Source organism: Protobothrops mucrosquamatus, unplaced genomic scaffold, assembly GCF_001527695.2.
Source record: "Protobothrops mucrosquamatus isolate PMUCROS unplaced genomic scaffold, P.Mucros_1.0 scaffold_226, whole genome shotgun sequence".
Taxonomy (NCBI): domain Eukaryota; kingdom Metazoa; phylum Chordata; class Lepidosauria; order Squamata; family Viperidae; genus Protobothrops; species Protobothrops mucrosquamatus.
The window spans coordinates 1197610-1212286 of NW_015386302.1; the positions used below are offsets into that span (position 1 = coordinate 1197610).

At 38.6% G+C, this 14677-nt stretch overlaps 1 protein-coding gene across 1 annotated transcript in view; it reads right to left on the bottom strand.

The window, feature by feature from the left end:
- Positions 1-14677, bottom strand: part of LOC107299354 (protocadherin Fat 4) — a 57892-nt gene that overhangs the window by 9098 nt on the left and 34117 nt on the right. The window contains 1 exon segment of the mRNA XM_029286767.1: positions 12921-14669. Within this exon segment, the coding sequence (XP_029142600.1) occupies positions 12921-14669 (1749 nt within the window).

A 14677-nucleotide genomic window follows, 5' to 3' on the forward strand; every position in this document is an offset into this window, starting at 1 on the left:
TATTGTACTCTATTTTAACTTCATTTTAGACTGTATTTTACTCCAATTTCATCTTAAGTCATATATTATTCTAGTTCCATTTTAAACTGTATTTTATCAAATTTTATTTTAAATTGCTTTTATTAGACTTTGGTAATGATTTGTTATTGGAACTTTGCACTTTGATATGGCTCAAGGGCTAATCAATAAAGATTATTATATTATTATTACAATATTTTATTAATTTTTTATAGTCACAAATCCTTAATATTTTATCAGCAACATATTGTCTGGGTTTCAATATTTAGCTTACTAATACATGTTGAACTCCTTTCTCTCTACCTCATTTTTCTAGCCATGATAAAATGTATTCCATGTTCTAAAATATTCTGAATCTTTTTTCTCTTTCATTTTCAGAGTCAGTCTGTCCATTTCTGCACAGTCCAAAATTTTCTTAATTATCTCTTCCTCCGTTGGTAGTTCTTCATCTTTCCAATGTTGAGCAAATACAATTCTCACTGCAGTTAACACATGTAACATTAAGTATACACATTCCTTCTCATAATTTCCTACAATTATACCTAACAAAAATAATTCTGGCTTAAAATCTATGTGTTTTTTAGTCATTTTCTCTAACTATATATGTATGCTTGACCAAAATCTTTTGGCTTTAGGGATGTTCATCAAAGATGATAATATGTGCCTGGTTTTTGTCTACATTTCCAACAATTACTAGACATATTTTAAAACATTTTCGCTAACCTCACAGGTGTTAAGTGCCATCTGTAAAACATTTTATATAGATTTTCTTTGTAAGCCACCACCTTTGTTATTTTCGAATTTCTTTTCCAAAGTCTTTGCCAGTTTTCTAACTCTATGTTATGCCCAAAGTTTTTTGCCCATATTATCATTGTTTCTTTAATTTGTTCCTTTTCCATCTTTAAACTTAACATATACTTATACAGTTTCTTAACCATCTTTTTCATATCTCGTTTGAATTTGCAGGTGTGCCCACTATGATAGATCAATGCCCTGTTCTTCTAGTTCTTGTTTGGTTTTTAGTTTCCCTTCAGTATTTAAAATGTCTTTATAAGTCACAATTTTCTCATAGTTAATTAAGTTTGGGTGAAGAAACGCTTCCATTGTTGAAAGCCATCCAGGTATTTTCATGTAAATTTTCGCTTTTATTGTTTCCCATTCTAGAAGCAGTGCCTTTCTTATATAGTGGTTTTTGAAAGTATCTATGTATTTTATTCTTCCCATACCATAAGAAGGCATGCCATCCAAGTTGTAGGTCATGCCCCTCTAGGTATAGTAATCTTTTATGTCTTGATAATATAAGGCCCAATCTGGCAGCCCAAAACCTCCATTTTCTTTTGCTTCTTGTAGCATTTTCAATCTAATTCTAGCTTTTTTTCCTTGCCAAATAAATTTCAAAATCAATGTATTTACCGTAATTCATCAAAAAAAATTTCTCCAGTTTTATAGATATTGTTTGAAATAAAAAGATTAGTTTTGGTAAAATATTCATCTTCTCTGTTCCTATTCTCCCTAGCATTTAACATTGTAGATTTTTCCATTTTTCCAAATCTAATTTTATTTGTTTTAGTAATTTTACGTAGTTATCTTCTTTTATTGTTGCGCATCTTGTTGTTAAATATATCCCCAAATATTTGATTATTTGACTATTAACTATTTGAAAGTCTTTTCTCTATTTATTTTCAGTCCTGCCACTTCTCCAAATTCTTCTATCTTTTTCATAAACTTGAGGTATGTCTCAAGTAGTTCATCTAATACAAAGACCAAGTCATCTGCGAATGCTTGTAGTTTATATTTTTCATCTTTTATCCCCAATTCTTTAATTTCCGTGTCTTGCCTAATATTTCTGTTTAATACCTAAATAACAATGGGGATAATGGACATCCTTGTCTTGTGCCTTTTTTGATATTAAAGTTTTCTGTAAAGTCTCCATTTATGATTACTTTTGCTGTTTGTCTCTGATAAATTGCTTTAATTATATTTATAAAGTTTTCTCCAAAATCCATTTCATTTAATTGTTGAATCATAAATTGCCAATTTACGTTATCAAAACCCTTCTGTGCATCTAGGAATATTAGCGCCATCTGCTTCCCTGGATGCATTTCATAATGTTCCAAAATATCTAAGATCATTCTTACGTTATTTTTTATTTGTCTCTTAGGTAAAAATCCATTTTGGTCTGTATATATAAATTCAATCAAGAATTTCTTTAATCTTTCTGCTATTATTGAAGCAAAAATTTTATAGTCCACATTTAATAGAGATATTGGTCTATAATTCTTTATCTGTGTAAATCTAATCTTCTTTAGGTATTAAAGTAATGTTTTGGGTATTTTAGCCTCTAAGAGTACTTCATTGCACAGTTCTTTCATTAGTGGGCTTAATGTATCTTGTAGACATTTATAAAACTCTGCAGGTAGCCCATCTGGACCTGGAGTCTTGTCATTTTTTTGCCTTTTTATCACCTCTATTACCTCCATCATTGATATTTTTTTATTTAGCATGTTTTGTATGTTTTCTGGAATATTTGGTAACTCAGCTTTTTTATATATTGCTATATTTTTTCTTGAGAAGCTTTTTCTGTGTGATAAAGTGTCTCATAAAAGTCTTTTATTATTTTTTTAATTATGTCATTTTGGAACTGTAAATCACCTTTTGAGTCTTGCAGCTTATTTATCAACTTTTTCTCTCTTTCTTTTTTCAGTTTGTATACTAGCCACCTCCCCGGTTTGTTAGCGTTTTCAAAGAAATTTTCTTTTGCCCTTTTAATTTGTTGGGCCATTTTTTCAGCCTCAGCTAAGTTTAATTTATGTTTTATTATTTCCATTTGCTTTTTAAGTGTTTTCTTTTGTGGATCTCTTTGTAGTTCTAATTCTAATTTCATAAATTCCTCCTTTAACTTCCATTTGTTGTTGCTTTTTTTCTTCGTTCGTTTTCACCATGTAAGGTATAGCTCGCCCTCTAAAGTATGCTTTAGCCATATCCCACACATTTTGAAGTGATGTCTCGTCCTTTTTGTTTAGTTTAAAGAAAAATCCCATTTCTTTTGTTGCTATTTGTATAAATTTTTTCTCTTTTGTAAAGATTGGTTCAGAGACCATCTTAATTTTTTCTTAATTCCTCTCCAGGTCATTTTTATCGGGTTGTGGTCTGCCCATATATTGGTTTCTATTTCAATCTCTTGTATATAATCATGCGTAATTCAGGAGATATCCATATCATATCATTTCTGGACCATGATTTATACCTGTTTGAGTAAAATGTATATTGTAGTATTTTTGGTTTCTTTTCTCTCCATATATCCTGTATACAGATTTCTTCTGCCATTTTAAAGAAAGTTTTAGGTAGTATGTTCCTTCCTTTTTTCCCTATTTTACTGATTCTGCAATGCAACTTCCCATCTACAATTGCATTAAAGTCTCCCATTAAGCAAATATTTTGATATTCCAATTCCACTGTTTTTAATGTAATTTTTGATAAAATTCTTCTTGTTTGTTATTAGGTGTATATATAGCTACCAGCAGTATCTGTTTATCATTATTTCCACCATTACTATTCTTCCCTCTTCATCTGCATAGATTTGTTTGCGAGTCATTATTTCTTTAGTATATAAAGCTATTCCTCTTTTTTTGTTGTGCTAATGTGGAGTTTCCCAATTTTCGGTTGTTCCAACAGTTTATAGTGTTGTCTCTTAATATGTGTTTCTTGGAGACAAATTATATCCATTTTTAATTTTTTTAGTTGTGTAAAGATTTTTTTTCTTTTGGTGGGGGAGTTCAATCTGTTTATATTCATTGAGAAAATCCCATTGTCCTTCTCCATCTCCTTCAGTTATATTTAGGTTTTATTCTTCTAGTTGTTCTTATTTGTCTCTGTTCTCTTGCTTTTGCCCCTTCTTCTGTATTTGTGTTTTCTGTTTCTTCCTCTTCCCTTGGTTTGGCTGCTCCTTCTATTACTGCCTCTTCCTCTTTCTTTGTTTCTCTCTCTGCACGAAATTCCGAACTTTTCCCTTCCAAGAATGCTTTGTATCTCTCATAAAATTCCATTGCCTTAAGTGCAGTGTCCAATCTGTATCATTTCATGTCCCAATTAATTAAAATCCCTTCTGGAATCAGCCATCTAAAATTCACTCCTTTTTCAATTAATTTTCTGGTCAGGAATTGATATTCTCTTCGTGAATCTCTTATTCTCCTGGGGATCTGCTTCAACACTACAATTTCCTCTTCTTTATAATGCAGATGATTATCTCTTTCTCTTCTTAATATCTTATCTCTTATAGATCTTTTGACAAATCTGACATGCACTTCTCTGGGGACTTTGTTTCTCCTCACATAGCTTGAATTGACTCGAATTACCTGATCTATCTCTCCTTCCATTTCCTGTTTCCCAATTTCCAGTGCTTCAGCCAATAACTCCGTCATCAAATCTGCGAGGTCCTCTTCTTTATCCTCCATTATGTTTTGAAATCTTAAGAAGTAAGATGCCTTTTCCATTTCCAAAACTGCCATTGAATCTTCCAATTCTCTATTTGCCTGCATCAGCCTCTGGTTTTCATCTTTTATTTCTTCTGTCTTTTGATCAGTCTCTACTGACTTGTTTTCTATTTTCTGGTTTCTTTGTTCATTCTTTGTAATCATATGTCTAAAGCTTTCTAATTGAGAGTTTATATTATGAATTTCTTGATTCATTTTATTAAACTTATCTTTTGTCTCCTCATGATTTTTCCTTGTATCTTCTTTGTGCGAGGAAATTGCCTCTTGGATTGCTTGTAGTGTCGCTTGCATCTCCTTCTGAAGGTTATTAGATTTCTCTCTCTCTCTCTCTCTCTCTCTCTCTCTCTCTCTCTCTCTCTCTCTCTCTCTCTCTCTCTCTCTCTCTCTCTCTCTCTCTCTCTCTCTCTCTCTCTCTCTCTCCCCCCTCTCTCTCCCCTCTCTCTTATGTCCAAATAATTTTATAGTTTTCTCTATTTTCCTCCAAGAAGGCTTAAACCACCACTTTTATTCTGGGGTAGGGGGTAAAAAAGAAACCTCCCCCCTCCTTTTAGTTCTGTGAGTTCTTTGCTTTTGGGTCGCTTTTTTTCCCAAAACAGGTTTTACAATCATAGAGGAAGGAAAATAGTCTCACCCAGATCAGACATGTTGCTCACGCTTGTTACATGCTTTTCCCTCCGGCAGACAGCAGCTTCTGACTAGCAGCATGAGTGCAGCCAGTCTTTCTCCTGTTGGTTCTGAGGGCTTCCTTGGATCAAGCAGCTTGACTGCCATCTCCCCTGTGATCTACAAGGGTCCCCTCATGATTTGTCGCCTCTCCAGGGCGACTTCAGGCCCCTTTTGGGCCCCCAGCAGGAAGAAATCGGGCGTGGGACGCAGAGCCCTGCTTCCCTGCATCCATTTCATCGCAACATCAAAACCAGAAAAGCAGTTTGGCAACAGCTTTCAGGGTATTCAGTTGGATTACAGGTGACAACATCCTTCCACTGGACAATTTGTTTGCTGCTGTGTCTTCCCCCATGGGGGGGGGTGGCGGCTTTGAATCAGTTCCTATCAACTGCCTAGACTAGTTCTTACAGTTTTCTTGAAAACTTTTTTGGAACAAATTTACCTTTGCCTCCTACCTAGGCATCAGAGAGAGATTGGCCCAAGATTACCTTTCCATGTTAGTGTCTCAGAGAAGCAATTGTTTGTTACCTTTCTTTCTTGTTGTGCATCCTCATCTTCTTTTGGCTTCCATCTTTCCAAGTATTCTCCAGAGAATTAGGTCTTTGCATAATGTGTCCAAAGGAGGATAATTTAAGCCTGGTCATTTGTGGCTCCAGTGAGAACCATGGATTGATTTGTTAAAGCATGAAAATGCATCTGTATGCAACACTTGCAAACAGATTTAAAACAAAAGTTTCCATTCTTGTTAGTACTTTTGCAGTATAATAACTTATACATTTTTCTTATAGATTATAAATCATGGTTAAAATACCTTAGATTTGCCTTGTATAATACAGGTTTCTACCTATGGAAATGGGGGTGGGTGGAAGGAGAAGGAGGAGGAGTGGGAGAGTTTACTCTTTCATCATTGCTCTAGGTAACAGGGTTCTGAAGTAGCCCATTAATTGCTGAGGTTAGCCTCTAAGGAAGTAAAATACTCTGGCAAAAATAGTCAAGACTATTCAGTAGGAAGAAGATTACTGTCAGAGTTGCCATCTTTTGCTCTTACCTATGCATTGCTAAATGCCATTCTATCATAAGCCATGGGGGGAGGAGGATGTGGGGAGATGGGGAAAACTGAAAGCAATCTTCGTGCCATTTTGAGACATCCCAAGGCAGCAAATCTGGGAATGGAATGCAACATCTATCCATCTAGCCAACTGTTGCAGGGACAGTTACCAAACAACTTCTTTGAATATGATTGGACAATGGCAAGATAACAGGGGTGGACCGGAGAAGGGAAAGTTAATTAGTGAATCTTTGCATGCAAACTCTTCACACCACTCCCAGACAAATGGGGATTGTGAATGTACAAATGGCATTTTGGAACAATACCTATGCTGCTATGTCAACTGTCAAAAAGACAACTGGGCAGAACTTCTCCCCTTTGCAGAGGTAGCATATAACAACGCTGTGCATACCAGCACCAGATTCGTGCCATTCCAGGTGGCCACCCAAGATTTTGTCGTTATGCTGGAACTTCCTGAACAACCAACCCAAAGCACCACCCTCACTGAGTGGATGAAATCCCTGCAACACACTTGGCCGGTCATTCGCAAGGCATTAGATGACACAAGGGAATCCCATAAAAAAACACTGACAAGAAAAGGCACTCACAAATTGAATTTAAAGTAGGAGATGAAGTACTCCTCTCAACAAAGTACTTGCAATCTAGACAACCATCAGAAAAATTAGGGCCCAAATACGTTTTCCCTTTCCCCATCATCAGAATCACCAATCTGGTGACTGTGGAATTGAAATTACCAAAGAACCTTCAGCATGCCCACCCAGTGTTCCCCTATAGCCTATTAAAGCCTGCAAGCACATTCCCCTTCCATCTCACAACAAAACCACTACCAGCTCCCATCCTTATTGAAAGGGAACAACACCTTGAAGTTAAAGAAATACTGGATTCATGAATCTGCAGATGTCGATTCCTGTACTGAATTGGAGTGGGTTGATGCCCAACATGTGCAATCCCCACACCTCATCCAAAAATTGCACAACCAATACCATAGCAAACCTAACTAACTAAATGCCTAACATCTCTTTTTTTTCTTCCACTTTCCCTCTAGGGTCAGCCCATTTTCCAAAGGGGGCAGAATGTCAGAGCTGCCATCCTTTGCTCGCATCTATGCTTCGCTAGATTCCAGTCTGTTATAAGCCATGGGGAAGGAAGATGGGGGAAGATGGGGGAAACTGAAAGCAATCTTCATCCTTTCAGACATCCCAATACATCCCAAGGCCGTGGACTTGGGAATGGAATGCAACACCTATCCATCTACCCAACCATTGCAGGGACAGTTACCAAAACATTTTCTTTGAACATGACTGGACAATGGTGAGGGGGGGGAGTGGAGAAGAAAAAGTTAACTAAGGAATCTTCGCACACAAACTCTGAGTTCTGGCTTTGCTTACTGTAGCCACTTGGTTTTTAGTAAAAGTAACCTTTTCGCTACCAATGGAGTTAAGAATGCTTCTTTCCTAAGGGGACCAAGCGGGCCCAGGCCTGACAATTACTTTCAAAGTACACTAGGAAAATGTGCATGGAAGTCATGTTTATGACCATCTCTTTGAAATTAACTGTTTATACTAAATGTACTGGTTATCCTTGAAAACTAACAGAATAAAAGAGTTGGAAGGGACATTGGGACCTTGGAACACTGCTCAAGCAGGAGATTCTATACCAGTGGTGGCGAACCTATGGCACAGGTGCCAGAGGCGGCACTCAGAGCCCTCTCTGTGGGCACGTGTGCTGTCGTCCCAGTCTTTGGCCTTCAGCTTGGTTTTATAAAACCTTTTCGCTTTAGATCTTCATTGCCGTGTGGAAAAAAAAAAGGTTCAATCAATCAGTCAATTTCAACTTTTCACGGGAAAAAAAAAGGTCTTGCAAAGTTGGAATTGATTGATTGAACTTTTTAATCCCACCCAGTCTGCTGTTACCACCGCAGCCACGCTCACCCAATGGGCCACACCCACCCAATGGGCCACACCCACCCGGCACCCAACGATGCATAAGTGGGTTTTGGGTTGCAGTTTGGGCACTCGGTCTCTAAAAGGTTCGCCATCACTGTTCTATACTATTTCAGACAAATGGTCGTCCAATCTCTTCTTAAAAATCTCCAGTGATGGAGCACCCACAACTTCTGAAGGGAAGCTGTTCCATTGGTTAATTGTTCTCATTGTCAGGAATTTTCTCCTTAGTTCTAGGTTGTGTCTTTCCTTGATTAATTTCCATCCATTTTTTCTTGTCCTGCCTTCTGGTGTTTCAGAAAATAGGTTGAGACGCTCTTTTTTGTGGCAGCCCCTAAATTATTGGAACACTGCTATTATATCACCCCTAGTTCTTGTTTTCACTAAACTAGACAAACCCAATTCCTGCAACCATTCTTCATAGGTTTTAGCCTCCAGACCCCTGATCATCTTTGTTGCTCTTCTCTGCACTCTTTCCAGAGTCTCAACGTCTTTTTTATATTGTGGTGACCAAAACTGGATGCAGAATTCCAAGTGTGATCTTACCAAGGCGTTATAAAGTGATAATAACACTGATGATGTAATCCATCTGATCCTGCTGAACTCAACTTGTCTAGCATGATCTCTTACCATTTTCTTGCCTATTTTAATTTATATTACTTATCTGTCCTTTATGGTTCTGTTTTTGGTAGGTTGGGCTATTTTTTCCTTTTGTGTGAAGACGACCGATGCAAAGAATGAATTAAGCAGCTTTACTTTTTCCCTGCTGCCTGTCACTTTCTTACCATCTTCTCCCATTAGTGGACCGATTGTTTTCTTGACTTTTTTCTTGTTTTTTACATATTGAAAGAAACTTTTTTTTTTATTATACTTGCCTTTTGTTGCAAGTCTTAATTCATTCTCAGCTTTAGCTTTCCTGACCTCATCTTTCTAGGTATATGCTGCTTTTCTGCCTTAGTTTCTTGTCACTCTTTCCATTTTTGATACTGATAATATCCAATAAATATCCCAGTATGTTGGCATTCTGTCCCATCTTTCCATGTTGCAGAAAGTGCAATTTTCACTGTCAACCTCTGCATTATTCAAACCTTCAGCTGTTCATACGCCTTCTTTAGAAATTTAATAGGTGTTCTTTTGTGCTATTGTTTTCCTTTTTCTGTCACTTTGTTTTTCATGTTTCACCGCATAGTTCCCCAAATCCTGACCTGCTTAAACATTTAACCACTTGTACCACTCTCCAGTAATCAGAATTGAGCCTTGATCATGAGTTGTATTACAAAACCTTTTTCTTATTCTAATCAATGTACTCAAATCTCATTTAAACAATTTTTCATTGACTTCACATTCCTTATCCCAAACACCCATTCAATCACTTGCAATATTTCAAAAAACTTGCAAATTGTTTTCTTTCCTGAAAATTGTAGTATTTTGTTTTAAGGTCTATTTCAGAATCTTTGATCTACCAAATTACATAGGACAAAGCAGGATAAATGCCCATGTAGAAACTAAAATACATACAAAACCAATAGAAATTTCTCAGTACATTATCCTAAACAAACATTTTTCTGGAAATTCATAGTAATGTACCTTAATACAAGGTCCCCAACCTATGGGCTGTGGTCCACTACTGGGCCATGGCCTCTTGGCCATGGGGCCACGTGAGTTGCTGGCCAGTGTGTAGATGCAAGTGCTTAATCACTTAAATATGAACCAGCAGTATGTTGCATCCACCAAAAAAGCCAATGCAATCCTAGGCTGGATAGAATCAAGATCATGTGAAGTGTTAGTACTGCTTTATAACGCCTTGATGAAACCACACTTGGAATACTGCATCCAGTTTTGGTCACCACAATATAAAAAAGATGTTGAGACTCTGAAAAGAGTGCAGAAAAGAGCAACAAAGATGATTAGTGGGCTGGAGGCTAAAGCACATGAAGAACGGTTGCAAGAATTCAGTATATCTAGTCTAGTGAAAGAAGGATAAGGGGAGACAAGATAGCAGTGTTCCAATATTTGAGGGGTTGCCACAAGAAGATGGGGTCAACCGATTTTCTGTTATAAACAGATGTCTAATCTTTTCTTGAAAATCTGCAACATGGGGCACCCACGACTCTGGGAAGCAAGCAAGTATTTTTTTTACTGTCAGGAAATTTCTCGTTAGTTCCAGATTGGATCTCTCTTTAAGGAGCTTCCACCCATTGCTCCTTGTCTTGCCCTCAGGTGCTTTGGATAATAAGTTGAATAATATTAAGTATCAGATTGATTTCTTGAATTCTTGGGTGAGTAGAGGGGGATCATATCTTGTCAGTCAGCAAAAATATTCTCTAGTATTTCCAATTAATTATTCAGCACATTAGTTTTAAAAGCCAATTTATACAACACCAAATTACTGATATTCTATTGCAGTTAAATTTCTATATGCCATCTTTTTCAAATCAGTCCTGCAATTATATTTCTTGTGTTCAATGCCATTAATTACCACAACAGCTATTGCTTCCAGATCTCTCCCCTCCCCCACATAGATGTCACTATAATTTTTTCTTCCTGAATCAGTATTAAAAGTGAATCCAACTAAACATGGATTGACACTGATCAATTGTTATATGTTTTTGAACATATACAATATTTCAGATACCTCTTATGATATGAAAATATGAAGAAGCTAAAATAACATTTATTAAAAAAAGATAATATTAGTTGAATGCAGCCAGATCATCATACAAGTTCCCTAAATGCAATATTGGCAAGAGAATCTTTGAATTCCAAGTGGTAAATTGGTTTGACAATCTCTAAACGGGGAAATACTCCAGAGTATTTATTTTTATAAAATTCAATCTATTTCTCAAAAATTCTAGAAGATAGGAATAAAAAATAACTATAGTAGGAAAAAATGTTCTTGTAGGGAACTATAATAGAAACTTTAACTCAGGATTGTCAATATTGCTCCTTTTAGGAGAATATTTGGAACAGTTTGCTCTATGCTGTAACCTATAAAACTTCCTGTGACTCAGATTTAATTTATCTTGGTTACTTTGTTAGTGAAATACCCCTAGACTGGCATAAGAAGTGAAACGGTGTATCTGGCTGCCAGTCAGGATTAATGCGAATCTTTAAGATTCATAAAATTTATTATTCCCAAACAACTGTTATGAATTAAGTGATGGGCTGCTTTACAGAGAATACCAGGACAGTGACTTGTTTCCTGAAATACAATAAATCAGAAATTATCTTAGGTATAATTACGTCAGGTGAGTGCATAACGTGTAAATCAATGCACAGGGAATCTCAAGATATGACGGCAGTTGGGACTGGAATTTCTGCCACTAAGCCATGAATTCATAAATCACGTGATTATATCGCTTAGCAATGGCAAGTGAAAACCACAGGTCACCTCCTGCAACTTCCTGCCAGCTTCCAACAACCAAAATCAGTGGGGAGGCTGACAGATGACTAGGCCACAAACAAGCAGGCCAGCAGGCAGGTAAGTGGCGACTGCTGGGTGGGAGAGGGAGTGAGGGGATGCACAGAAAGCCATGCCAGGGCTTGGGGTACCTACTGCTATGTGAGGGAGGGCACACCTCTGGCCGGGGAAACTTAGTACAATTGCAGTTCAAAGAGGCTGTGCAATTGGCAGGGAAGGCCCAGTGTGAGCACAAGAGGGCTGGGAGTGGATGTTGCTGGGTAGGGGAGGGTGCACAAGAGTGCAAATGGCCAGGACACACAGCGGGAGCACAGTGAGGCCTGGAGAGAGTGTGCAAGGGTGATTGGGTGAATGGCAAGGCGCAGCGTGACTGCAGAGAGGCTGGGGGAAAGTATGCAGCCGGGTAAGACTTACCCGAGCAGTTTGCAACCCTCCCTGCCAGCTTCCCCATTGAAACTGCTTGTGGGAAACCTGCAGCGAAGGCTGAAAATTACATGACCATGGGATGCAGAACCATCCTAAGTGTGAGCTGGTTGCCAAGTGCCCAGATCAGAATCAAGTGATCAGGGAGGTTCCAGGACAGCTGGAAGGTCTAGGACCGGTCGTAACTACCACCCAGCGCATTATAATACCAAATGTTCACTAAAGGAGTAGCTGTTAACCAAGGACTGATTGACTACCTGTAAAAGAATTGTGATCTATGCTCTCAACTAACATTAAAGTAAAATTGCCTATTTTTTAAATAAATAACCAGCATGGAGTTCAAGAATAACTGATAGAGCAAAACAAACAGAGGGAGAATAAATAGAAAGAGGCTGAATTAATTGCATGTTTTTCCTCACCTCTTTCGTTCTCCCATTAACTGCAACCTGCTTAGATAAATCTTCAGGGCCAGAAGTCCAGTGGTTGCCTGGGATGTTAACATCTCCCCCAGGACAGGACAGGACAGGAAAGAGAGGCCTGAGAAATCGGAACTCGCTACTTAAGGATCCACCAGTCAAACAAACATCATAATGGTAAGTCCTGGGAAGCGACCCATTCTGTGAATCAGCACAGTTCTCTGGGGCATCAGCACTGGCAGGTGGGAAGTGAGGAACAGCTGCAGTAATTACCGAAACCGCCAGGAAGAACTCCTAAAACTGGTGTTGTTTGTGTTGTTATGTCTGGTCCTTGTGTTTCCTCTGTCGTCGGTTCGTCTAGTGGTTTATGAACCAGTTCCAAAATAGAAGAAGGCCAAGAACGTGTGACTGTAGGTGGGAGGAGTCCTTCCCTAGGCTTTTCGGTAGGTGTTCTTCCTGTAATTCGTTTGCCGTGCTGGTCTGGGGAGGAAGACCGTTGTCTCTGACCAGTATCACCAGCCTCTGCTTGTTTGTGTCTCGCTCATTCAGGGCTCTCCTGGTTTTCACTTCCCCATTCTGCGCTCCTATGCTGAAAAGGGCTGGGTCCGTGGCCTTCAACAATTCATAGGAAAGCCAAGAGTTTTGGCCAGAATCTGCATCCACTGCAACCACCTTGGTGACCAGATAGCCGGCCTCGGCTGACTTGGGAACCAGCTCATTGCATGGGGATGTGTTGTTCTGGAGGGGATACAGGAAGAAGGGAACGTTGTCGTTTTCATCTATGATGTGGATGCGGACAATCACTTCTGAGCTCAGGGAAGGAGAACCACCATCAGAGGCCCTCACAGTAACTCTGAAGCCTCTTATCTGCTCATAGTCCAGGGATCGGAGGGCATACAGGTTTCCAGTTTCAGAGTTGATTGAAATGAAAGAGGGCAAAAGGCCATCACCTTTCCCAGGCAGAACTGAGTAAGTCACTTTAGCATTCAGCTTTATGTCCAGATCCACAGCGTGGATTGAGCCGATGAACAAGCCTGGAATATGATTCTCCCGGATCTGCATGTCATATGAAGGCTTTTCAAAAAGAGGAGGGTTATCATTGATGTCAGAGATCTGAACATTAATCAGTCTTGTTGAAGTGAGCCTAGGAGAGCCGCAGTCAATGGCTGTGATGGTGATGTTGTACTCAGTGACCGTCTCTCTGTCCAGGGGACTTTGGAGCACAAGCTGATAAAAGTTGTTTGTGGTGCCTTTGAGGACAAAAGGGATGTTCACATCCACAGAGCAGACCGTTTTACTGTTGTCTCCAGAGTCTTGGTCTCTAACACTGAAGACAGCCACCACTGTGTCTGGGGGAGAGTCCTCTTTTAAGATGCTGGTCAGAGATATGATGGACACTTCTGGGGGGTTGTCATTCACATCTTCAACCTCAATCAGTGCCTTGCAGTGCCCTGAAAGACCCCCTCCATCTGTTGCTCTGATGTTCATGCTGTAACTCTTTTCTTTTTCATAGTCAATCTGACCCCAAACAGTGATTTCTCCTGTTCTTTCATTTAAATTGAACAAATTGTTTATTCTTTCTGGCACTTGATGGAATGAGTACAGGATCTGTGCATTTGAACCCAAATCCAGATCTGTGGCTTCCACCTTAACCACAAGAGTGCCCTGAGGCAGATTCTCCTTTACTCTTGCCTTATATTCAGACTTGCTAAACAGAGGAAAGTTATCATTATTATCCAGAACATTAATATTAATTTGAACTGTGCCGGTTTTCTTTGGAACTCCTCCATCAATAGCCATTAGAGTCAATCCAAGGTATGGCATCTCCTCCCTATCTAATGTTTCCTTCAAAACAAGATATATATTATCATTTTCATCTTCATTCTTATGTACTTCGAGCTGAAAATGCTCATTGGGATTAAGAGTATAATTTTGGATGCTATTATCTCCTAAGTCATCATCTTGGGCAGGTTCCAAGGGGAATGTTGTACTTTTAGGAACAGTCTCAAGAATGTCTATCTCCACATTGTTTTTCCAAAATTTGGGAGCATTGTCATTCACATCTTCTATCTTGATTTCAATATTAAAGATATCTAAGGGGTTTTCCAAAACAAGCTGAGATAGAAGTACACAAGGATCATTCTGGCCACATAAAGCTTCTCTGTCTATGTTATCCTTAATCAACAGATTCCCTGTCTGAATATCAAGGTGGAAGTATTCCTGAGTGC